The 24,334-nt window shown below is 38.5% G+C and overlaps 1 protein-coding gene across 1 annotated transcript; it reads left to right on the top strand.

Moving 5' to 3' along the window:
- Nucleotides 1-1,277: 1,277 nt before the first annotated feature.
- CCDC125 (coiled-coil domain containing 125) lies at nucleotides 1,278-20,912 on the top strand (the record flags this gene model as incomplete). Its single annotated transcript, XM_084233622.1, has 11 exons — nucleotides 1,278-1,581; nucleotides 4,757-4,815; nucleotides 5,976-6,062; nucleotides 7,090-7,167; nucleotides 8,058-8,143; nucleotides 12,690-12,772; nucleotides 13,360-13,475; nucleotides 15,984-16,091; nucleotides 17,177-17,351; nucleotides 19,618-19,748; nucleotides 20,604-20,912. 11 exons carry the CDS (start codon nucleotides 1,278-1,280, stop codon nucleotides 20,910-20,912), a joined length of 1,536 nt encoding a protein of 511 aa, XP_084089748.1.
- Between the last annotated feature and the right edge of the window lie 3,422 nt (nucleotides 20,913-24,334).

Raw genomic sequence — 24,334 nt, forward strand, 5'->3', positions numbered from 1 at the left:
GGCTTTGGCTCTTACCAGGTTTGTGATGTGAATCAGGAGAGAGTTTTGAACACAGGCTTGACCATGTGATTTGAGAAAGGGAGGAGGCACCTCTTCCCCCCCATCACTAACTCGAATACAAAACTTCTGCTAATTGTACAGAAATAGCAAATGAACCCAGTGGCGCTGGAGGAGACACGCGATAGCCCTGAGCCCTGAAGTGAAGGGCTGTGATGGGATGGGTAGTCGTAGTGGAAACCTGGGAGTTTGGTTTTTCAGAGATGTTTCTGAATTTTATATAGCTCTTAGGCTTGTGAAAACCGAATCCTTTCCTTTATGAGCATGCAAATCAAGAGAGCTCTGTTTCCTTGGCAAAGAATGATCTGATCTGCTTTATCCCCGCTCGCTGGATTACCAGATTCAGTGACAGCCTTTCTTGCTTCCTTACAATTCACTGCCATAGTTGAAATAAGGGGTTGGATCACCGCTTACCAGAAAAAACCTGAAATGTGAGCTATTTTTTTGCACGGGGCCCAGTGTGGCAGTGCACGCTAGGATAGCCACGCCTGCATCATTGAATACAGAAAAGAAATTTTCTTTCCGGGAAACCCAACTTTATCATACTGATGGCTTTTATTTTTTAAAGATTTATTTATTGATGCGTACAAGAACTGGGGTTCAGGCCAGAGGTGTGGGGGGTGAGAGGATTCATCAGAGACAGAGTGGGGAACAGAACAGGCAGATCTACTGAAATACACTGCTGAGGGGATCAGCGGGCCAGTCAGGAGAGGTCTGCTGCGCCATGTGAGTAGCTCCCTGGCCAGCTGGGGATTGAATTTGCCCTGCAGTGGCTGCAGACAGTTTCATAGCTTGCGTCTTAACCCCTTGCACCACCAGGGAGGCCCCCGATGGCTTTTTTTTTTTTTAATTTTAATAAAGGCATGTTTTATTTATTTATTTGTTTGTTTGTTTGTTTATACATGCACTGGGTACAGTCAGAAGCGCGGGAGGGTGAGAGAATTCACCAGAGCCAGAGCGGGGAGCAGAGCAGGCAGAAGGACCGAAGTACACTGCTGAGGGGAGCAGTGGGCGGCAGGAGAGGTCTGCACGCCATGTGGGACTCTCCTCTGGTGGCCGGGGAGCAGCCGGGGATCGAACCGGCGCTGAAGAGGCCGCGGGCAGCTTCGCAACCCAGCGCTCAACCGCTGTGCCACCCCCCACCACCCGATGGCTTTTTAACTACCATTTTTCTTGACTACAGATAACCTGTTTTCCTTATGGTAAAGACGGCACCTGTGATGAGCAGAGCGCTGAGGACACCGAGTGAGGCAGAGGTGCAGGCCTGGGGCCCAGGGGACGATGACATGGCAGAAGGCGATTTAGGGTATGGCCTTGGAAGAAGGCCCGGTGGTGTTTATGAAGTACAAGTTTCACATTTATTGAAGTCTAGAAGAAGATCAGATGGAAAGAACTTTAGCCCTCCCCCACTTCCAAGAGAGGAAGAAGGGAGAAATGATGCCATTTTTCAATATCCCAAGCCTCCGAGCTTGCAAGACCCTGCAGCATCCAGAATTTCCCTGTACAGCCGGCAAAGTAGCTCTGGTAAGAACCCCCAGAGTTTTCTCTTTCCTCCTTCTCCCCTGATTTTTATCAATGTGTTACTCTTCCAACACATGGAAATAAGTCACTATGGTGAATTTTTAAAAAAATATTTATTTATTATGCATACAAGAGCTAGGGTACAGGCCAGAGATGCGGGGGGTGAGAGGATTCACCAGAGACAGAGCGGGGAGCAGAACAGGCAGATCTACTGAAATACACTGCTGAGGGGAGCAGTGGGCGAGTCAGGAGAGGTCTGCTGCGCCATGTGGGTTGCTCCCTGGCCAGCGGGGGATCAAACTTGTAATCAAACTCGTGCTGCAGAGGCTGCGGATTGCTTCACAGTGCGGTGCTCAACCCCTTGCACCACCAGGAAGGCCCACTACGGTGAATTTTAGAAAGTCATCTTTACTCATCTCTTGGGGTTGGTGAGAGTACAGGAGTAATTCGTGTTTCTATTTCCAAGTATTGTACAATTGTGAAGTGCCATAGTTATTCCACATTGATACGTTTGCTAGTGATATCAGTTGGTGGTTACCTCCCTTGCTTTTTTGGTCAGGTGACATGCTTCATTCAGGCCCCCTTTTTTTCTCTTTCTCCTTTTTCTTTTTATTGAAGTAATATTAGTTTACAACACTCTATAGGTTTCAGGTATACAGTGTCTCACCGCAACTTTTTTCTTATTAGCTAATATATATTGGGTGCCTGTTAGGTGCCCAATAAATAAAGTAGTCCTATTGTCATACAGTTCACACTATAGTAGAGGAGACAGAAAATAAATCTACGCATCTTTAACAGCAAGTAAGTAAAGGTATGGGGATTAGGGATTGGCTGGAATGGCTTGGGCACTGCTTTGTTCAGCCCCGGGTCGGGGGACACCTCTCTGAGGAGTAACATTCAAATCCCAGAATGAATAGAGGAGCCAACCTGGTGCTTTTCTGGGAAAGGAGAGTTTCATGTAGAACACATATGCCTCCAGAGATTCTAGGGATATAATGAAATTCTCAAAACAGAACTAATTTTGCTGTAAGATTAATTTTATGATCTTATCATAATCAAAGCCACATTATGCTATACATTAAGTAAAGAACCAGATTCAGAAGCACACTGTGTTACAACTCCAAAATAATGGGGAACCTCGGTCATAGGCTTCCACTAAGACCCTATCACAGCCCTTCACTTTGGGGCTCAAGGCTCTCAAGTGTTTCCTCCAGCACCACTGAGCTTATTTGCTATTTCTGTGCAGAAACAATTGACAGAGGTTTTGTATTTGAGCTAGTGACAGAAGGGGAGACGGTGCCTCCTCCCCTTTTTTCACAAATCACTTATAAACATCATGGGTGGCTGAATCTTTTGTAGTTCACCTTGTAAAACCTCCCCATCCAAATGCAACAAACACAAGTTAAAACAAGAGGAAAATAATTTAAGAAACATGATTTCAGATTTACAAAAGCCATGTCGCCACTGCGAATGTATCCCCACTTTTCAAAATCCATCTTGAAATTACAATGGGATTTTTTTCTTTATTTTCCTTCCTGTTCCTTATCATGTAAAGAAGAGGGATACTGTTTTGCAAGCAAGATGTCAAAAAATGTACATGGTACTAATGTGCCTTTATAAACACACAAGGAAAACCACTAGGGTAGTAACAATAATAGTATGTGCTCCTGTTTTTTTAGGTTATGGACTCCTGTCTTTTTATCAGTGTTGGCCTGATCCTAGATAAGGATATTGTATTAGTTTCCTATTTCGTATAGGTACTTTCTAAATTGCCACAAATTTAATGCCCTAAAACAACACAAATGTATTATAATTCAGAGCTCAAACTTCCCAAACTGGATTCCCTGCACTAAAATCAAGGTGTTTGCAGGGCTGCATTCCTTCTTGAGCTTCTAGGGAGAATCTGTTCTCTGACCTTTGCCAGCTTGTTGAGGTGAGTGCTTCCCTTGGCCCAGGGCACCTTCCTCTGTCTTCAAAGCCAGCAATGGCTGCTCCAGTCTTTCTCACAGCATCCTGACACTGGCTCTCTGGCCTTCCCATTTCATTTGTAAGGATGAGCCGACCTGGTTAATTTCCTCTCTAAATATTCTTAATTTTATCCACAAAAATCCTTTTTGCCATGTTTTCATGGACTCTGGGGATTAGGATGTGAACATCTTGGGGGGGCCATCACTCTGCCTACCACAGGTGTTAGTGGGACGGAAATTGTCATGGCCAACCCAACTCACTCTGTCCCTCCAAGAACCCTCTCTCATCAGAGTGAAAACATGATTTAGGTTTCTTCTTGGATGTTCATATTGATGAAAATTCAGAATAGCAAATGGAGAAATGTTTAATGTCCCTCAAAATATTCTTTCTAGAAATCTCTTCCTTTTATTTCTTATCCTTTTGTAATTTACCACCTGACTGCTTCTTTATTGCCAGAGAGATCACAATGAAAATGAAGCTCCTGGGAAACGCAGTATAATGTCTCAATCGATCATAGTAAGGAGAGATTCAGTGCAATTACAGAGGCTTCTAGTCATTCTCCTTGGAAAGAAACTCATGTTATTTCTTAGATATTCATCTCCTCATATTGATAAAACTTAAGCAAACACCAGAACATACTTATTTTACTCAACAACATTCATGATTTTTATTTTTTATTTATTTTTAAACTAAAAAAATTATTTATTTATGCATACAAGAACTGGGGTACAGGCCAGAGGTGTGGGGGGCTGGTGAGAGGATTTACCAGAGACAGAGGATTTAACAGAACAGACAGATTGAAATACACTGCTGAGGGGATCAGCGGGTGAGTCAGGACAGGTCTGCTACGCCATGTGGGTAGCTCCCTGGCCAGGGATTGAACTCATGCTGCGGTGGCTGCAGATAGCTTCATAGGTTGCGTCTTAACCCCTTGTGCCACCAGGGAGGCCCGTTCATGTTTTTTAATATTGTGTTTGGATACAGTCATTAATCATTTCATTAGTATAGGTTTTACTTTAGAGTCCTTTTGGGGGAGACTTTCTATTCAAACATGTGTTTTTTCATTTGCAAAATGTTTAAATTACCAATTTTTATCAGTATTTGGTCTATTACAGTTATTTTCTCTTTGCAACTTAGGAGAAATCTGTATTTGCTATTTCATAAACAAATGTCCTGTATTTAAAGAAAATATTCTTTTTTTCCCTAATAGATTCCAATTCAGAATTGTCAAATATAGAATTAAGGCAACATCTTCACGAAACTTTAGAGGTAGGTATTTTGGCTAAAAATTCTCATGTGAATAAAGTTTACTGATAGATATTTTGCTTGAGTAATACTAAAACTGTCTAGAAGGCAAATACTGGCTTTTCAATTTTTCTCAATGAGCAACAATCTAAAGCTCTTATCTTTCAACTGACCTCTTCGGTTTCTTCTCATCTCTCAGAGATCTATTTACTTGAAGGTGGCCTTACTTTTTTAATCTTCCATCTACTTTTCTTGTATGAACGGTTTGAAATAAATGGATTTAATTTGACTTCTTGAAGTCAGAAGATCAGCAAGTAACCAGGAGGTTTGAGAAGCTGTCCTTCTGCTGGGATTAGGATTTTCTGTGAGGGATGCCTATCCTTTGGGAAACTGGAAGCCCATCTGAGTGTTTGTGACTCAACTGGTAAAAACTAAAGATTTGACTTCCAGTACAATTGCAAGAAATTACTCCAACAAGCATCTTAAAACAACAAATTTTCTCTCTCTCATTTCTGGAGCCTAGAAATCTGAAACCAGGTGTCAGTGGGTCATTATTCCTCTGAAGGGTCTACAGGGGGAACCTTCTTTGCCTCTTCCATCTTCTGGAGGTTGCTTTGATAATCCTTGGCTTTCCTCAGCGTGGAGCTGCATCGTCCGGTTTTCTGCTTCTATTATCACGTGGCCTTCTCCCCTGTATCTTTGTGCAAACATCCCCCCCATTAATGAGGACACCAGACATTGGATTGTCACCTACTCTAATCCAGTATAACCTCATCTTGACTTGATTACCTCTGCAAAGATCTTGTTTCCAAATAAAGTCAAATTCACAGTAAGATTTGAACATAGCTTTTTGGGGTCATAACTCAAGCTGCAACAGGTAAGGTAGCTGTGTGAATGACTATGTTTATTTTACATAATCTAATGTTTTCTTTTCAAATTATTAACTGTATGTGAAAGTGAAAGCAAAGCAAAAGATTTGGGCTTTTTGTCATACCTGGCACCTGATATTTAGGCTTGCAATGTTAACCTGTTTGATCCACATCTAAAGGAGTTTCTGATTTCACTGTAAAGTCAAAGAGCTTTGAGTTGAAGTGTATGTTGAGTTTAAATGCAGACTAACCAGACTGATCAATTTGAGTTCCATATGTTACAGATAGGAAAAGTAATTTTATTTCTGTCCTCAGGAAGTAGAAATTTTAAAAACTGAACTTGAGACAGTTAAAAAAAAACTTGAAGGTAAAGAAGAAGCATTGAAAATTCTTCAAAGTATGGTAAGAAAATTTTTTGAAGTATTTGAAGTTTTCATCACTTACACATTCCAGGGTATTTTTAAAAGGTAATGGTTTCAACTTTTAAAACAAAAGCAGCAGCAAAGGATAGGGGCCCCCAGTAGATTGTGGTAGATGGTTATTGGCCCTTCAGTGGTGATTGTGGTGTGATAACTTACACCTGAAGAGCTGGAAACCTGTACTCTTGAAACAACATACAGAGTTGTAAGCCATTGTTACCTCATTAAAAAATAATAATAAAATGAAACAAAAGCAGGAGGGCCTAATATAATTGTGCATTGTTTTTGAGGTACAGATTTGTTTTTTACAATTTTACAATTTTATTAGATAAAATTTACATGCCATGAATTTCTCTTATTTGAAGAATGTAATTGATTTTTTACGAAACAGAGAGTTGTGCAACCATCACCACAATCTAATTTCAGAACATTTTCATCACCCCAAAAAAGGAACCTGTACATAACAGCAGTCACTCCCCATTCTCATCTCCATTCCAAGACAACCAATCATCTACTTTGTAGATTTTCTTTTTTTGTTTCATATAAGCAGAATCATACAGCATATGTTTCATGTAAGCAGAATCATACAACATATGTCTGAATTCTGTTGCATCTGCATTCTTCTAGCTAGCGTGTTTTTGAGGTTCATGCATGCAATAGCATCTTATTTTTTATTTCCAAATAATAGTCCATTATATGGATATATCACATTTTGTTGATCCATTCAACCATTTGGTAGATATTGGCTATTATAAATAATATTGCTAGGAACATTCCTGTACAACTCTTTGTGTGGGAAATCCATTTATTCATTCTCACATTTGTTGGGAAAGAGCCAGACTAAGATCTTTTGACTTTTAAACTGTCAAACTCTCCACAAAAGGTGTTCTCTGTGGAAATTCTCATATTTAGTTAATTTTGTTGCTTTAAATTAAAAATGTGAACTTTGCCATACACACAGAAGTGATTAGAAATTTAATTTATACCGACATGATTTTTATTTTCCTTAGGCAGTATTTGAAAAAGCCACAAGTCATACCCAGGCAGCACTTCAAAAGACTGTGGAACAAAAGAGATCCTTGGAGAAGGTATTTGCCACTGTTATGCTACTTGTTCAATCTGATAAGGTTTCAAATAGAACTTCCTTAAAAATCACCCTACTAATGGACATGTCATTTGTATACACCTGCTAGATGTGCATCAACTTCTTACAGTCTCTTGCCTTTTGAAATTTATAGTCTAAAACAGATTGTCATGTGGGCAAATAATTCAGGCTTTTATTTCCTCATTTTAAGGTCATTTTTGTGTGTGTGTGTGTGTACAAGAACTGGGGTGTAGGCCAGAAGTGTGAGGGGTGAGAGGATTCACCAGAGACAGAGTGGAGAACAAAACAGGTGGATCTACTGAAATACACTGCTGAGGGGAGCAACCTGGCCAGGGATCAAACTCATGCAATGGCTGGCCACAGACTGACAGCGCTGAGACTTTAACCCCTGCACTCCCAGGGAAGTCCATTCTTCATTTATTCTTTCCTCTGTTTGGGTGGCAGAACCTGCTTCGTTCCCACCATCTCATCTTCACTAAAAGGCAGCTAGGAATCAATCACCTTAGCTGCTCAGGTGCCTGTGCCTTTGTAGCCTCCCTTGCTGGGAGGATCCTGGGCTCAGACTCAGTGGAGTGTATTTTACTTGGGGGTCTGCAGGGGTTGGCAGCAATGAGAAATCTAGCTCAGGTCAGTAAATCTGAAGCTTAACAATATGAAATTTTTGCTACATTAAGTACACTTTAGCAAAGTTTTTTTAGTGCTAAAGAGGCATGTTATATGTGTTTACAAATGTCGTAGACTCGGAGAAATAATTAGTTTTTTCCTCTTTAACCTATTTCTTTAAAGTGCTTAAATGGTTTATTTTGGCTACTCAAGTCTTGAAGTGACTTATTTGTAGTAATTTTTCATGAAAGTGCTCTTTTCTTTCTACAGGAAATAAATACCTTGCAGTGGAAAATAGAATTTGATCAGAATAGATTTAAAAATGTAGAGGAATCTTGGATCCAAAAATATGACCGGTTTGTATATTATTATTCCATAACTTTTCTTTGGAAAGCCTTAAAATGTGTATAATTCAGATGTAGCTTATTTTTTCTTCTTTGAGCTAACTCTAAATATAAAATTCTTAATCTTACTGCTTATTTGTCAGTCCACATATTTTTGTTAGTATTAATTAAAAAAGTGTAGTATAAACTGTATTTCCAAATATAGGGTAAGAGCCATAATTTTCTTTTCTTTTTTCTTTCTTTATTATTATTTTTTCTTTTTATTTTTTACATCATTGTTCATTTTTAAACAATATTTGCTTCCCTCCACCCCCTCAGGAGTAGTCCCATAGAATTTCCTTCCCCAATGCACCCGTGCACCATCACCTCAGTCCCCTGTGCTCCTCCTTCCCTCCCTCTGATCCCTCTCCCTCCTCCTTCTCTGCAGTATGTCTCTGATTTATAATTTCCGTTTCTGCTCTGTTGTGTTTTGTACTGTTATTATTTTTTTACACTGGTATCTTTTTTTATTTATTTTACTTATACAAGCACTGGGTATAGTCAGAAGCGTGGGAGGGTGAGAGAATTCACCAGAACCAGAGAGAGGAACAGAACAGGCAGACTGACGAAATACACTGCTGAGGGGAGCAGCGGGCATGGCAGGAGAGATCTGCGCGCCATGTGGGACCCTCACCGACGGCCGGGGATCAAACCGGCACTACAGAGGCTGCGGGCAGCTTCGCAGCCCAGAGCTCAACCGCTGTGCCACCAGGGGAGGCCCTGCACTGATATCTTATTGGATTCCCCTATATTTCTGCAATAAGTGAAACCATCTGATATTTTTATTTTTCCTTCTGGCTTATTTTACTGAGCATAATTCCTTCTAGTTCATAATATTCCATGGTGTACATATGCCAAATCTTCTTGATCCAATAATCTATTTTTGGGCATTTGGGTTGTTTCCAGGTATTACCTATTGTAAATAGTGCTGCAATAAACATAGGGGTACAGTTGTTCTTTTGAATCAATGTTTTTGTGTCCTTTGGGTAGATCCCTATGGATCGTATGGTAGAAGACACATGATTTTCAAGTTACTTTAGCACTGGTAAATTTTCCTCAAATCTTTTGGGCAATTTTTAAATTAGTGTTAATTTAATAATTTTAAATTATGCTGTTATTATGAAGTCAATCATTGAGAAGTTGATTTGCTATCTGGGGTTAGAGATGATTTTTATACCCAATTTCTTTTTTAAAAAATTTATTTATTTTTTACATCATTGCTAATTTCCTTTGATCCATAAAATTTTCTAACTTTGGTCAGTGGGAACCCTATGAAGCTGGCTCCTGTGGCTTTTTGACACCTTCCCATTATTCTTTGAGCACGTTCTTGCTCTTTTGTACAAGATATTCTAGGTCAATATGATAACAATATTTCTTCAAGAAGCTCGGTTGAGATCTTTTTGTTGGGGAATGGTGTATAGAAATCAAGATCTGTTCACTAGGTATGTTCACTGATACTGGGGAATCATTGCTATGTAAGGACAGAACTGGAAAATACATACACACGCGCACACACTCCCACCCCTCTTGATCTGTCATTTCAATGTTATTATCAATAATCTATCCATCTTTACCTACCTATCAATCATCTATCAATCTGTCATCTACTTATGAGTTATGTACCTACTATAAATCATCAATCTATTAAAAACCTTGAGTTCATGCCCATGCTGCCAATTCTACCACCATGGGGTTCATTTTAGTCTTGCCTCTTTCCACATTTGTAACTCCCATAGTGAGAGACCTGGCTCCTTTTATCCAGTATATTTAAACCTGTCTGCAGCCTCTGCAGCACGAGTTTGATCCCCAGCCAGGGAGGTGACCCACATGGCGCAGCAGACCTCTCCTGTCTCGCCCACTGCTCCCCTCAGCAGTGTATCTCAGTCAGCCTGCCTGTTCTGTTCCTCACTCTGTCTCTGGTGAATCCTCTCACCCCCGCACCTCTGGCCTGTACCCCAGCTCTTGTATGCATAAATAAATAAATCTTAAAAAAAAAAGAATATGTTGAACATAGCTTTAGAATTACTAATATATACTAATGTGAAAATCAAATTTACAATCTAGAGTTTAATATTTGTTTACAGTTTTGTTTTTCAGCCTGAGGGTATATAGTCCAAATACAGGGTTCAAAAGTTACTTGTCAATCCATCCCCCCGCCCCACACCCAGTATGGCTATGCTATTCATTTAAGTTCATTTGTTCTTATTTGTATCCTGAGAACTTTTTCATGATTCTTTATGATTGACTTATTTATCTTTTACTTCCTAAAACAATGACATGCTTCCAAGTCAGAACTAGTCAGTAAAGTATACTCAAAAAAGTGTCCTCCCCCCATGACCTCTGCCCCATTCCCAGCCTCCTGCCACCTTTCCCCCTCATCATCTGTAGATAACCCATCTTATTTTCTGATTTATCCTTCATGTGTTTCTCTTTTCACAAATGGGCAGGAAAATGTATGTTTTCTTATTTCTTCTTTCTTATATATGATTATAGATACTCCCTTATACTTTGTTTTTTCATTTAGCAGAGATTCTGGAAATCATTCCATTGTGTAAATATGTCACACAATCATTCCATTGTGTAAATATATAATGATTAAATGTGCTTAATCATTCATATTTGGAAACTTAGATTGTTTCTAGTATTTTCCAATTATAAACATTTCTGCAAAAAATAACTTTAAGATTTATACTTTTGTATTGTTGGAGTTATCTTCAGGGTAAATTCTTAGAAGTAGAATTGCTGAATCAAAAGGAAGATGTTTATCTAGATTTATTACCTATTACCAAATTCCCCTCAATAAGGCTGGTATCAGTTTGCATTTCTAGCAGCAATGCATGAGAATGCCTGTTTCTCCACAGTCTCATCAAAAAAATGTGTCATACATTTAAAATTTTTTGATAGTATTATTTATCCTACTTGGGTTATTTTTGTGTTTTGTTTTGGTTGCAGAGAACCCAAAAAATTCTGATTCACATACACAGATTTACACATGGTGAACAGATTCCCTTTTAGTACACTCTTCAGTTAATAGAGCTTGCAGAAAATGCCTTATTATAAGGTGTGCATGAAAATAGTTAATGTACTCGATGAATTAACTTGTTTTATATAATTACAGTATATATAAAGTAGGTTAAGTTGATCTAATAAAACATTTGTGAAAAAAAGATGACAAACCATTTGTGAGCATCTGAAGAATTTCTTCATAATGTTAAAGTTCTTCAGAATTGAATTTAAAAAAACTGACTTAGAAACTTAGGAAGCATTAACATAGGTTCTTGATTCTCCAAGGGCTATTGGTCTTGCTTGAGAAACAAATTTTACATTTTATTAATGTATTAAATAATATATGGAAAGGGAATGCCTTTGCTTATATTTCATTAGTAATTGAGACGCTTATAACCATTCTTCTAATGCTCCAAGGCCAATCCTGAGAAGAGCATGTAACATTCCCCACAAACATCATAACAACATGTCATTATGAGGATTTTATATAAAGTTATAAACTGACAGGATGATCTGGCTACTGTTTTTAATTACAAAAAAAAAAAGATTTTTTTTTAATCCTCTGGTGCTGGGCAATTCAGGAATCTTATAAGTCATTCCAATTTTTATTCAATAAATAGAGCTTCCTATTTATCTTTTAGGCACGTTTTTTGAAGGTGGACTAAGCATTTTGTTGGTGTTTAAATGGTTAAGTTGAATTAAAACTTAAGGTTTTTTCCTTAGAGATTCATATATTTATGCATACAAAAACTGGGGTACAGGCCAGATGTGCAGGAGGGTAAGAGGATTCACCAGAGAGAGAGTGGGGAACAAAACAGGTAGACTGACTGAAATACACTGCTGAGGGGAGCAGTGGGAGAGTCAGAAGAGGTCTGCTGTGCCACGTGGCTTGCTCCCTGGCCGGCCGGGGATCGAACTCGTGCTGCAGAGGCTGCGGATTGCTTCATAGGTTGTGTCTCAACCCCTTGCACCACCAGTAAGGCCCTAAATTAAAACTTTAGTAAAGAGAGTAAGTACTCAAAATGGGTGCTTTATAGGTACTTCGGCTTCTGATTGTTTTTTGACTAAGAAGGATTAAGAGTATATTCAAAATCCTATCACAGGGCCTCCCCTGGTGGCGCAGCGGTTGAGTGCTGGGGCTGTGAAGCTGCCCACAGCCTCTGCAGTGCTGGTTCGGTCCCCGGCTGCTAGTATGGCATGCAGACCTCTCCTGCCGCCCACTGCTCCCCTCAGCAGTATATTTTGTCAGTCTGCCTGTTCTGTTCTGGCTCTGGTGAATTCTCTCACCCTCCCGCGCTTCTGACTGTGCCCAGTGCTTGTATAAATAAATAAATCTTAAAAAAAAAATCTTATCACATTTCTCTAAATTATTTTATACAAACATAAAACTCTAGATGGTTTTCAAGTAGGAAAATTATATTTGGGGTTTTGTATTCTGATTTTGGGATAAAAATATTCTCACTTAACCATCAAATGTGAATTTTTTAGTGATTTAGAGAATACTTTTTTCTAGGCTAAATTGTGAAAATACAGTCCTGAAGGAAACTTTGAAACTGAAAACAGAAGAAGTTAAAATGCTAATGTCTAAAAATGCAAGTAAGTAGTGCTATTTTGATGATTTTTCAAAAATAATATTAAATTTAGAGTGTCCTATGTTAAGAACACACATATCGATTTAGATATTATCAGTATCAATAGTAATGTGTAGTGATATATTTCAAGTATAATAGAAATGCATCATTTAGTTTTTTAATATAAAATTCTTTTGAGGTGGCAGTTTTCTGCTCTCCAGTAGCGAGAAGGACTCTTCCAGTTCTGTTTGGTTTGAAAACCTCTTGTGGTAACTCTTCACTAGAAAAATTGGAGAGAATTCAAATAGCTGGTACATTTGACAATAATACAGTCTATGAGGTCTTATCCTCTCATACACAAAGATTGTGAATAATTTCCTGTTATAAGTTCTCTTTTTAAAAATCCAACAAATTTTTAAGAGCAAATAAAGACCAGACTTTGATTGCAAAGTTATGTTACTTCCATGTTAAAAGTAACATTTTATCTAGTGTTACATACGTATTATCTCCCTCTCTGCAGTTTATAAGAAGTATAAGATGTTGGTGTAACTAGGTCAGGCAGGGCTAGAGTTAGACCTCATTGCTAATGCTTTTTTATTTGGTCCTTCCTAGTTTTAAATCAACAGTATTTGGAGGCCCTCGCCATGCTTGATATCAAACAACAGAAGATAGTTCAGGAAAACATGTGCCAAGATAATAGTGGCTTCACAGAGGTTTCAGGTCTCGAGGTAGGTAAGCAGGTGTGAAAGTTGAACAGGAGAGAGAGACATTTTCTACTTTTCTTTTCACACCCTCACCTGCCACATGTTCTAAGTTAATACTGCACTTAGTAATGTGTGACTGAGTAAAAGAGGTACAGACCAGTTCTTCATCCTGCTGATATGACATCAAGGGAGGTACTAGCCACTTTCTGCACACACCCTGCTTTTTTTAAATAATTGTAGTAGAGGTTATGTTAGTAGCTAACCTGGGGAGAGGCCTACAGTGCTAGAGTACTTTAACTTTTAACACTTACAGCTATCCTGAGTAATTGTCAAATATTGTTCTAAGTGCTTTACATAGTTTTACACATTTAATTCTTGCCACTACTCCATACCCCGTAAGGTTAGTACTATTGTAATCCCTGTTTTACAAATGAGGTAACAGAGGCACTGCGGGGTTAACTAATTTGGCAAAGTCACACAACTACTAAGTGATTTGCTAGGATTTGTACCCAAGTAGACTGACTTTAGAAACTGTGCTTCCACATACCATGCTTTACTGCGTGGGTGGAAAACTGGTGTACTAGTAAAAAGGAAAAGTAGGGGCCTCCCTGGCGGCGCAAGGGGTTAAGACACAGCACAATGAAGCAATCCACATCCACTGCAGCATGAGTTCGATCTCCGACCAGGGAGCAACCCACAGGGCACAGCAGACCTCTCCTGTCTCGCCTGCTGCTCCCCTGAGCAGTGTATTTCGGTCAGTCTGCCTGTTCTGTTCCCCACTCTGTCTCTGGTGAATCCTCTCACCTTCCCCCCTACCCCGCATCTCTGGCCTGTACCCCAGCTCTTGTATGCATAAATAAATAAATCTTTAAAAAAATTATTGTAAATGGGCCATGAGACCAAGTAAGGAAGTAGAATTAGGATTCAGAGGTCCTTGCAAAAACTTAGCATTTTTATATTGGCCTTCCCCAGGTCTTAAGCTTAAGTTGCTTCTGGCAGCTTTCACAGGGGCAGTTATTGGGAGCAGGAAAACGAGAAGGGAAATCACCAATCTGCCGTGGCCACCATTTGTACACTCTAGTCAACTAAAAGCTACATGCTTCACAATTATCTTTGATATAGAAAAGATTTTTGAAATAGCCTTCACACTAAAGGAGTCAGTTGATTTAAGCCACTCATCCACGTGAAATTTACAGCAATAGGAAACTTAGACAACAATTTTATATTAAGTTCCACATGAAACTTTAAAGATACCTCACATTTTGTTACAGACTGCCACCATTAAGTTGATGCTTATTGGAATATGTTGGGCGAGGAATGTGTGGCTAGTTGCCAAACTGGGTGTAAAAAATGTAATTCTTACTTTTCTAGTAGCTACAGTGGTCAGTCAGAAATGACCCATTTTGTGGACTATTTTCTTCATTGTGTTGCACAGAATGGTGTTGAGAGAGCAGGCCCACATCTAATTCCAGAACAACGCATGAGTGAAGAAATACTTAAATATATGTTATATAATGACGTATTTTCTTGGCATAGAGGAATGATTATTTTCCTCGTTGACATTAAAATTCACTCATCATGGGCCTCCCTGGTGGCGCAATGGGTTAAGACGCAATCTATGAAGCTGTCCGCAGCCACTGCAGCACGAGTTCGATCCCCAGCCAGGGAGGTGACCCACATGGCACAGCAGACCTCTCCTGACTTGCACGCTGCTCCTCTCAGCAGTGTATTTCAGTCAGTTTGCCTGTTCTTTTCCCCACTCTGTCTCTGGTGAGTCCTTTCACCCCCCACATCTCTGGCCTGTACCCCAGTTCTTGTGTGCATAAATAAATAAATCTTAAAAAAAAAAATTCACTCATCATTTTTGAGCATGCAATGCTCCCTGCCAGGACCTGGCAGCAGTGAAGGCTGGGCAGCAAGGCCACGCCCAGTCACAGGAAATCCACATTGTGGATGTTAACATTTACCTCATTAGATCAAGTCCTTGCCAATGCCTAATTTCTATAGGAAATTGGTGCCAGGATAAAGGTTTTAGAGATTGATAAGAAGGTAGGATTCCTGTCTTTTTAAAAAAAATTCCATCTGGAACCTGAAATCCTGATCTTCAGCTTTCTTCAATTTTTGTTTTCCTTTTCAGTTTCTTTGAATCAGGTGATTGAAAAGAAATGTGCATATGTGTGTGTGTGCCCTTTGCAGGCAGCTAACCAATGTGACAGTAACAGGATTAATGCTTTTTTTTTTAAAGATTAATTTAATTAAATTAATTTATTTATTTATACAAGTCAGAAGAGCGGGAGGGTGAGAGAATTCACCAGAGCCAGAGCAGGGAGCAGAGCAGGCAGAAGGACCGAAGTACACTGCTGAGGGGAGCAGCGGGCGGCAGGAGAGGTCTGCGCGCCATGTGGGACCCTCCTCTGGTGGCCGGGGAGCATCCTGGGATCAAACTGGTGCTGCAGAGGCTGTGGGCAGCCTCGCAACCCAGCGCTCAACCCCTGCGCCACCGGGGAGGCCCTAATGCTTTTGGTTTTAAAGCTTGCAGTCCTTGGCGCCTGCCTTTGTCGTGGTCCCAGAGGGAGCCCCTGTTCCTGTGCCAAAATGGCAGCATCCACTCGAAAGATGCTTCTTCAGCTCAAACAAGAGGTACTGTACTATCAGCACACTAAAAGCTTTGGTTTGCTTCCCAAGCAGTAGTCAAATCATGGAACCAGTATATGCAATAATTAGCTTCATTTTAGTAGTCACTGATTATGGAACTTTTGCTTAATTTTATGATAGTCTCACTTGTAAATAAATTTAATTTTGTTTACGTGGCTCCAAAATATAATTAGTACTTGGCACTATATGTTAGCCATGTAAATTTGCTTACCTAAGTTTGTAGTTACTGCTAAATTCTTACTTCTTTTGTATATATGTGGCTCTAATACTATATGTTAGAGGAAAAGGTGCACTTAACACTTAAAATCACTAGGCTCTGCAACACTGAATAATGGGGAGATAAATATGTTAGAAAGTTGCAAGGCACAATGGAAGGAACCTTTGTACCCACCAGAGGTAGGCCTCAGTCTTAGCTCCATTATTTTCTAGCTGCTAGCTTTGGACACATGTTAAGTAGAGGGGAATGTAGAGGGTTGTTGTGAGAAATAGAGGAAGTGACATGTTTCATGCAGTGCTGTGAACCTGACATTTACCTCAAATGATAGCTGCCATTATAGTTGACTTCAGTAACAATGAAATTTTTAAAAGTTTACCTTCATTGACAGTATGGAATTTAAAGTCTTCAGAGTATGTAGGAAAGTGACCACCTAAACATTAGCAATTCATAGGAAAAGCATCAATTACATACATCAGAGTTAGGCTCAGCTATGGGTAGCATTTGAAAGGTGACATTCAAAATTATTTTTGGAGGTATTATTTGTAATGGCTCAAGGCAAAATTGAGACAACCTTGGCACCTTCCCTTTTTCCTTATTGGGTAGGGCACATACAGAGCTCATTTAGGGTAGAGAGGTCAAGAATTGAATCAGCAGGGAGCTGATGGGCATCACAAGGATAACTTCTGGACATTGTGGGCAGCTACTGCAGGAGAAGACTGGCAACTACTAATTAGTTTAAACAGGCAGTAGACCCATGTGAGGCAGGGAGATTGCCTTTGTTAATCAGTTCAATTCAGTTAAGAATGGTTCTGGTTTTGTCTCTAACACCTCCCAAACTTTTTTTTTAAACCAGTTGGAACTTTTGCAGAAGAGTAAAGAAGAAGCTTACATAATGGCAGATGCATTCAGAATTGCGTTTGAACAACAATTAATGAGGAAAAATGACCAGGCCCTAAGATTGACACAAATGGATAAAATGTGTAAAAAAGCAACAAAACGGGTAAATTGGAAGCACCTTAAAGAGGATGGTAAATATGAATTATAATGGCAATAATCAGGTGTAATTTGAGGTTTTTTTTGCTTAAAATGAAAGTTAAGCATGGTTAATTGATGTGGGAGAATATGGTTGAAATGTCACATTTAGTTGTGTAATTTACTTAAAATTTTAGCCACTATGGGTAAGAGGACTCATTGGCTATTACATACACAGATGAGCTATTGGGATTAGCAAAATATGAAAGAACAGGAACTCTTATTCAAGTACTTTTTTTTACTTCATGTAAACAGACCATATTTAGTAGAAAAAAATTTAAGAGCACTAGATAATTAAAGGGAAACTCTCAAGGGAAATAAGCTAACATGTTCCATGTATTTAACCTTTTAGGAAGTGAATAAAAACATTAATCATACTTAGTTCTACCATGGACAACAAATGTGTAGGTGTCTTCCTCAGGCACCTTTCTAGGCTAGGCCTTCCATGGAGCTGGAATGCAATATTTTCAGTTATACTCTTCCATGGCTTGATGTTTTATGTTGTTAACTGAAGGCAAATCCCTTTGGAAATCTGATCTTGTTTGGATGGAAGGCAGAGAAAAGAGTAAAAAGAATAATGGGCATAAAGAGTTTAAGTAATCTTAAGAAAGCCTGTGACATTGTCACTTGCTTGGAAGGTCCCCTCCATTGTGCAAGGATGGTGGCCATGAGAGTGCTATGTAGGTTTTCCTCAAGACATACATTCATATTCATTTCATCATGTTGTTGTGTGTTCTTACTAACTTCGAGAAATCCTGTTTTTCCTAGCTGTTAACAAACTTAAGGAAATTTTACATAGAAAATATCCTTGAGAAGTATAGTCCCCTAATCTTTGCTCCATTAAAGCATTCACTGAGCGAGACTGGAGTAGAATTTAAAATATTGATTTATCTGTGAAAAGCTTTTACAGTTCCATACACATTTCAGTACCTCTTTCTCACTTCAGTTCTTAAGTGATGACTTTGATTCATTTCATCAGTGTCATTTCAATAATCTGAAGGGATGTGGGATGACTGTTAGAAAGTCATTTTTTTATGTGTGGTTAACACTTAGGGTATCAATTTTTCTTGATACGGCAGCTGAGACAAATTCTCAAAGATAGATGGTGAGAAGATTTTTTGTTGTAGAAAACAAAAACAGTTTGTTCCACTCACAAAGTTGAGGAGTGAGTCAGCTGATCTGGCATTTCCCCTTTGTCCCAGTTGCTTGAGGGAGAGGTCAGGATAGTGGGAGCCCATCAATTTGGCTTATAAGGACTGGGTAGAAAGAGGATTGTCCTTTAGCTGCTCTGTTTTCCATCAGACCATTTGCAGGGCAATTTAAAAACAATCTTGAATTTTTTCTTTGTATAAAAATACAAAAATTTTGTACCTTCTACAATAAACTGCCTCCTATTTACATTTGAAGAACATCAGTGTGCATATTTCAGGATGTGGAGTTTAAATATTATGCCAGTACCTAGGCTAGGCCCTTTCACAACTGTATTTTTATTATTGTGGTAAAATATATATAAAAGTTACCATTTTCATCATTTTTAAGGGACATAAGTACATTCACATTGTTATGTAACTATCACAATGTATCTCCAGAACTTTTTCATCTTCCCCAAAAGAAACGCAGGACTCATGAAACACTAATTGTCCACTCTCCTCCCCCAGCCCCTGTGCTATATTATTTAATTGCACCAGCAAACCTGAGGATTAGGTACTATTATTTTCATTTTAGAGATAAGGAAATGAAGCTCAGAGAACTCATCCAAGGTCATAGTTAAGTGGCTAAATGAGAATTTGAGTACAAGTCTTTCTGGCTTTAAAGCAGATTACACGGTTCAGAGGCATCCTGTGGCCTGCAGCCATGTTTTGTTGAGTCTGCAGTATTCTCAAAGTAGGTTAAGTGGCTGACATTTTAAACGGGAAGATTTCATGGCTGGAAGACTGAGATGATGTCGTTACAAGGGCTGCATTTCTCCAGGACAGCTGTTGTTGGGAGCTGAGGTGCATCTGTGTGATGAGACAGAGCAGCAAGGGTGCGCTCTGGGTTACCACATAGCAGCCCTCTCAACTGCTTCATGGTCCCAGCTCTAACAGTCTGTATTTTCCACTCACGGTTACCTAACTCACTCCTGCTAAAGATTTCCTGAAGAGGATAACCTTCTGAATGACTTAGGAATGACTTAGCGTTGGTTCACACTTACCTCTTTTTCTGGAGTTTATCAGGGAGTGTATTTTTATGTCTCAGCTGGATTTTCATGTTCAATTTTAGAACTGTCATCACAAAGGAGTAAAAATACCTTAAGACAGAAACTGTTGGGTATGCTCCCTTCAGATTACAGTTCTAAGAAGACTGAAGACCAGGATAATCCTCAAGAAGTCTTTAAGATGCTAATAGATTTGGTTAGTATCTTTGCTTGTTTTTTTTTGTTAGAGATGTTTATCTTTTTGCTTCCTATTAATTCAACTCTTTATCACTCTTGCCTTGTATGCCCTTTTCCCAGCTGAGGTACCTTCTTCCAGATTTAGGAATTTCATCTCCTTGAACTCCCTGTATGCTCTTTTGCACTTCTCCCTTTCACGTTCTTCCTGTGCAAGTTTAAAGGTCCACCTTTGGAAAGAGGGGGCTCCCCCTAATTAAATCCAGGAACCTCTGCCATCTGCTCTTATACTGTTCATGATGTGTTCTTATATTTATTCAGGAATTTTTAAGGTATGTAAGGCACTTACTACATGATATCCTTGAATCATTTCCTCATCCATGAAATCAGTCCTGTTACCCCATTTCACAAATGACTAAACTAAGACATATAATATGAATGTACTTGTCTCTAGAAGTGTTAATTTGCATGTAAATAGATGAAACAATTATATGTAACTTTAACATTCTTTTAGGTAGGTTGATATTTATTTATAGGTCTTCCATTGTGTGTATATGTATGTATATATGTATACACACACATACATATTCCACTGCCCCATCTCATCAGATGAGTTAAAATTATGAGAAGGAATGCTGTTTTCTGTTCTTCCTTTAAGAAAAATCCTTAATATGTAGTGTAATGCTTGGGAATTGTGGACACCTAGCTAATTTATTCGTACTGATTGACTTGACAGACTTGACATTTTGATAAAATACTTTTTTCTCTTAATACAGCTCTTTAACATTGTATTGACTTTTGGTATGTAATTTAAATTTGAAATTTTTAATTTTTAAGATGCTAATAGATTTTAAATTTTAAATTTCTGCATATGCAGTTGAATGATAAAGAAGAAGCTCTGGCTCATCAAAGAAAAGTTAGCTACATGCTTGCTCGGGCACTGGAAAACAAAGAGACCTCCTCAAAAGAGAATGAAGAAAAAAATTCTCTAAGAGAAATTTTTCCATTAAAACCCCTCTGTCAGAATATTTCAGAACTCTCTGTTTTATGTGATCCTGTACATTCAAGTGTTCAAAGTTTTAATTCTATGAGCTGCATTTGTTCCGTCCAGCACCTTCATACAGATCAAAACCATACGAGAACTCTTAAAAGATCCTGTTCTTTACCTTCAAGTATCATGTTTTGAAGTTAAACCATTTGAAATTAGAAGTGAGACGTGTTTATATCAAGATACTCAAAAAAAGGATTGTATAAATTTTGCTACATCTTGACAAGTTGGATGTTTTCTGGTATTTCTAAACTTTAGGAGGCAACTTAAATACTTATGTTGTCTGTAAGAAATTTAGTATTTGGTATTCATGTATTTTATTTATAAATTGTATTATTATATATAATGAAGTTGTCAGTATTTGCCAACATCTTAAAAGAGTGATATTGAAAAAAACAAGAAATTATTTAACTACCTAGATTGACTATAGGGATCTCCAGCTAAAGCAACAATATAATGTACACTGATGCGCTACAAAAATTAAGAATGTATAGAAGTGACTGAGTGTTAATTTTTGAAAGATGTATGTCTTTTGTTTTTCAGAATATTTCATTTATCTTATAAAGGTTAACTACAATATATATATATATATATAAATATATATAATGATGGGTTTCTGGTAGAAGTAACTTCAAAGTTATTGCTAGCTACCATCATAATTTCTCATCTTGATGGATTGATGACATTTTGGCAATATCTTCACTGAATTCTGGCCCTCAAACAATTCTGAACTAAGTCCTTGGTTTTGATGGTGTACTTTAGGCCATTTAATTTTTTCTTTCTACAAATATTACATAGCAATAATCTGTAATACCTGTTAGGAATATTGCTATATTATGTCAAAGCAAATGCATTAAATTAAGTTGCAATAAAAATTTTGCGTGCTAGAATTTCTAGTCAGAAAAAAAAAGATGGTTACACTACTATTTAAATAGGTGAGATGACAATATGACAATAGGGTAATAAGATAACAATATTAGCCATTTATAATTGTGTTATAATTGTATTAGGCATTAATAGTAAAAGCTAAAAATTCACAGATAAATTTTGATGAGGAATGAGGAAGTACTATTACCAGTCATCAAAAATATATTATTCTGCTAGTAATATAAAGCTTGTAACGTGGTACCAGCAGATCAATGGAATAGGGTGTAAATAACATAAACAGATCTAATATATATAATAATTTTATATAAGCTAAAAGGTAAGGAAATGAAAGTCCTGGGATTATTTACAATACCAAAATTAAAGTGTTAAAATAGTGATTGCACAATTTTACATTCCCATCAATGGTGCACAAATGTTCCAACTTTCCTGACATCTTTGCAAACACTTGGATATGATATGGTATGTTTTCATGGTTTTCACTTGCATTTCCCTACTGATCAGTGATACAGAGCATCTTTTCCTATGCTTGTTGGCCATTTCTATATCATCATCAGTACGATGTCTATTCAAATCTTTTGTCAATTTTTAAATCAGATTTTTTTAAACTGATAAGCTGAGTTCTTCATATATTCTGGATAGTAACACTTTGTCAGATATATGATTTGCAAATATTTTCTCTCATTCAGTAGGGTGCATTTTTCACTGCTGATTTCATGTCCTTTGATGCATAAGGTTTTTTTTGTTGTTTTTGACATAGTCCAGTTTTTCTATTTTTACTTTAGTTGCCTATGCTTTTGGTGCCCAGAAGCCCTTGCCAAACCTAATATCATGAAGCTTCTTCCCACCCTGTGTTTTTCTTCTAAGGTTTATTATAGTTATTGGTCTTACAGGTCTTTGATCCATTTTGAGTTAATTTTTGCATATTCTCTAAAGTAAAGGGCTTTCTTCATTTTTAAGAACAACTGACAGCTACTGGGAGTATGAATTGATACTACTTTGGAGAAGAATGGCAAATCAACATTGATTGAAAATGTGTAATTTTGGGCCTCCTTGGTGGAGCAGGCAGTTGAGCGCCACACTGTGAAGCTGTCCACAGCCTCTGCAGTGAGGGTTCGATCCCAGCCAGACGGCAAGAATCCCACATGGCGAAGTAGACCTCTCCTGTCTTGCCCACTGCTCCCCTCAGCAGTGTATTTCGTCAGTCTGCCTGTTGTTACCCACTCTGTCTCTGGTAATCCTCTCACTCTCCCGTGCATCTGGCCTGTACCCCGATTCTTATATAAATAAATAAATCTTTAAAAAGAAAAGAAAATGTATAATTTGGGCCTCCCTGGTGGTGCAGCAGTTGAGCGCTGGGTTGCGAAGCTGCCTGCAGCCTCTGCAGCGCCGGTTCGATCCCCGGCCACCGGGTGAGGGTCCCACAAGGTGCGCAGACCTCTCCTGCCACCCGCTGCTCCCCTCAGCAGTGTACTTCGCCATTCTGCCTGCTCTGGTCTCCCCTCTGGCTCTGGTGAATTCTCTCACCCTTCCACGCTTCTGACTATACCCAGTGCTTATATAAATAAATAAATCGCATATGTATATAAATATTCCATTTATAGTTGTGAAAAAAATACAAAATCTAAATGTCATTGTGGCAGAATTTGAAAGGTGGCCCTCTCAAGGTTCCCATTCTAAGCACTAATCTAGGTACTGCTGTGAAGGAATTGTAAGGATGTAACTGAGTGACTTGACCTTAATATAAGGATGACCCAATCAAAGGAGGGCTCTTCTTTAAAAGAAGGAAAGAAAAGAAATAACAATTTTCTCTCTTGGTAGTAGATTTCAAAGCAAGATATGGGTGACTTGACACATTGTGGCTGGCTTGCAGATGGAGCAGCAGGTGACAAGTCATTTGGACTGTCTTGAGAAACTGAGTGAGGCTCCTGGGTGACCCAGCAAGTAAAGGTGGCACATGCATTAAAACTGTAAGAACTCCTGGTGTCTCAGTGGATTGAGCACCGCGCTGTGAAGCTGTCCGCAGCCTCTGCAGTGCGTGTTCGATTCCCTGCTGGCCAGGGAGAAACCCACATGATGCGATAGACCTCTCCTGCCTTGCCAGCTGCTCCCCTCATCAGTGTCTTCCGACTGTCTGACTGTTCTGCTCCCCACTCTGTCTCTGGTGAATTCTCTCACCCTCCCACGCCTCTGACTGTACCTCAGTTCTTATATAAATAAATCTTTAAAAACAAAATAAAACAAAACAAAAACCTGCAAGAACTGAATAAGCTTGCAAGCAAATGCTTTCCTAGAATTTCAGGAAGGAGCCCAGTCTGACTGACACCTTCATTATGGCCTCATAAGATTTTGGCCCATGCAAAAAATAGTGAGCCATGCCAGATAGCTGACCTACAGAATTGAGTAATAAACTGTGTTACTTTAAGCTGCTTTACGATATTTATTTTACTCAGCAAAAGAAAAAGAGCAGTCTGTAAATAGAGCATGGGTAAATAGCATTGAATACATAAAGTATATTATTATATATTATATGGAGTTAAATAGATTTACATGCATTAACATGGAAGAAACTAAAGTTTTGAGTAAACAAAAAAATTATAGCCTATAATTCATATAAAATTTTAAGATCCAAAACATTGCTATAATATTTTATAGTATACTAGTATTTAGTAATA

This window comes from Talpa europaea (assembly GCF_964194135.1).
Source record: "Talpa europaea genome assembly, chromosome: 5".
NCBI lineage: Eukaryota > Metazoa > Chordata > Mammalia > Eulipotyphla > Talpidae > Talpa > Talpa europaea.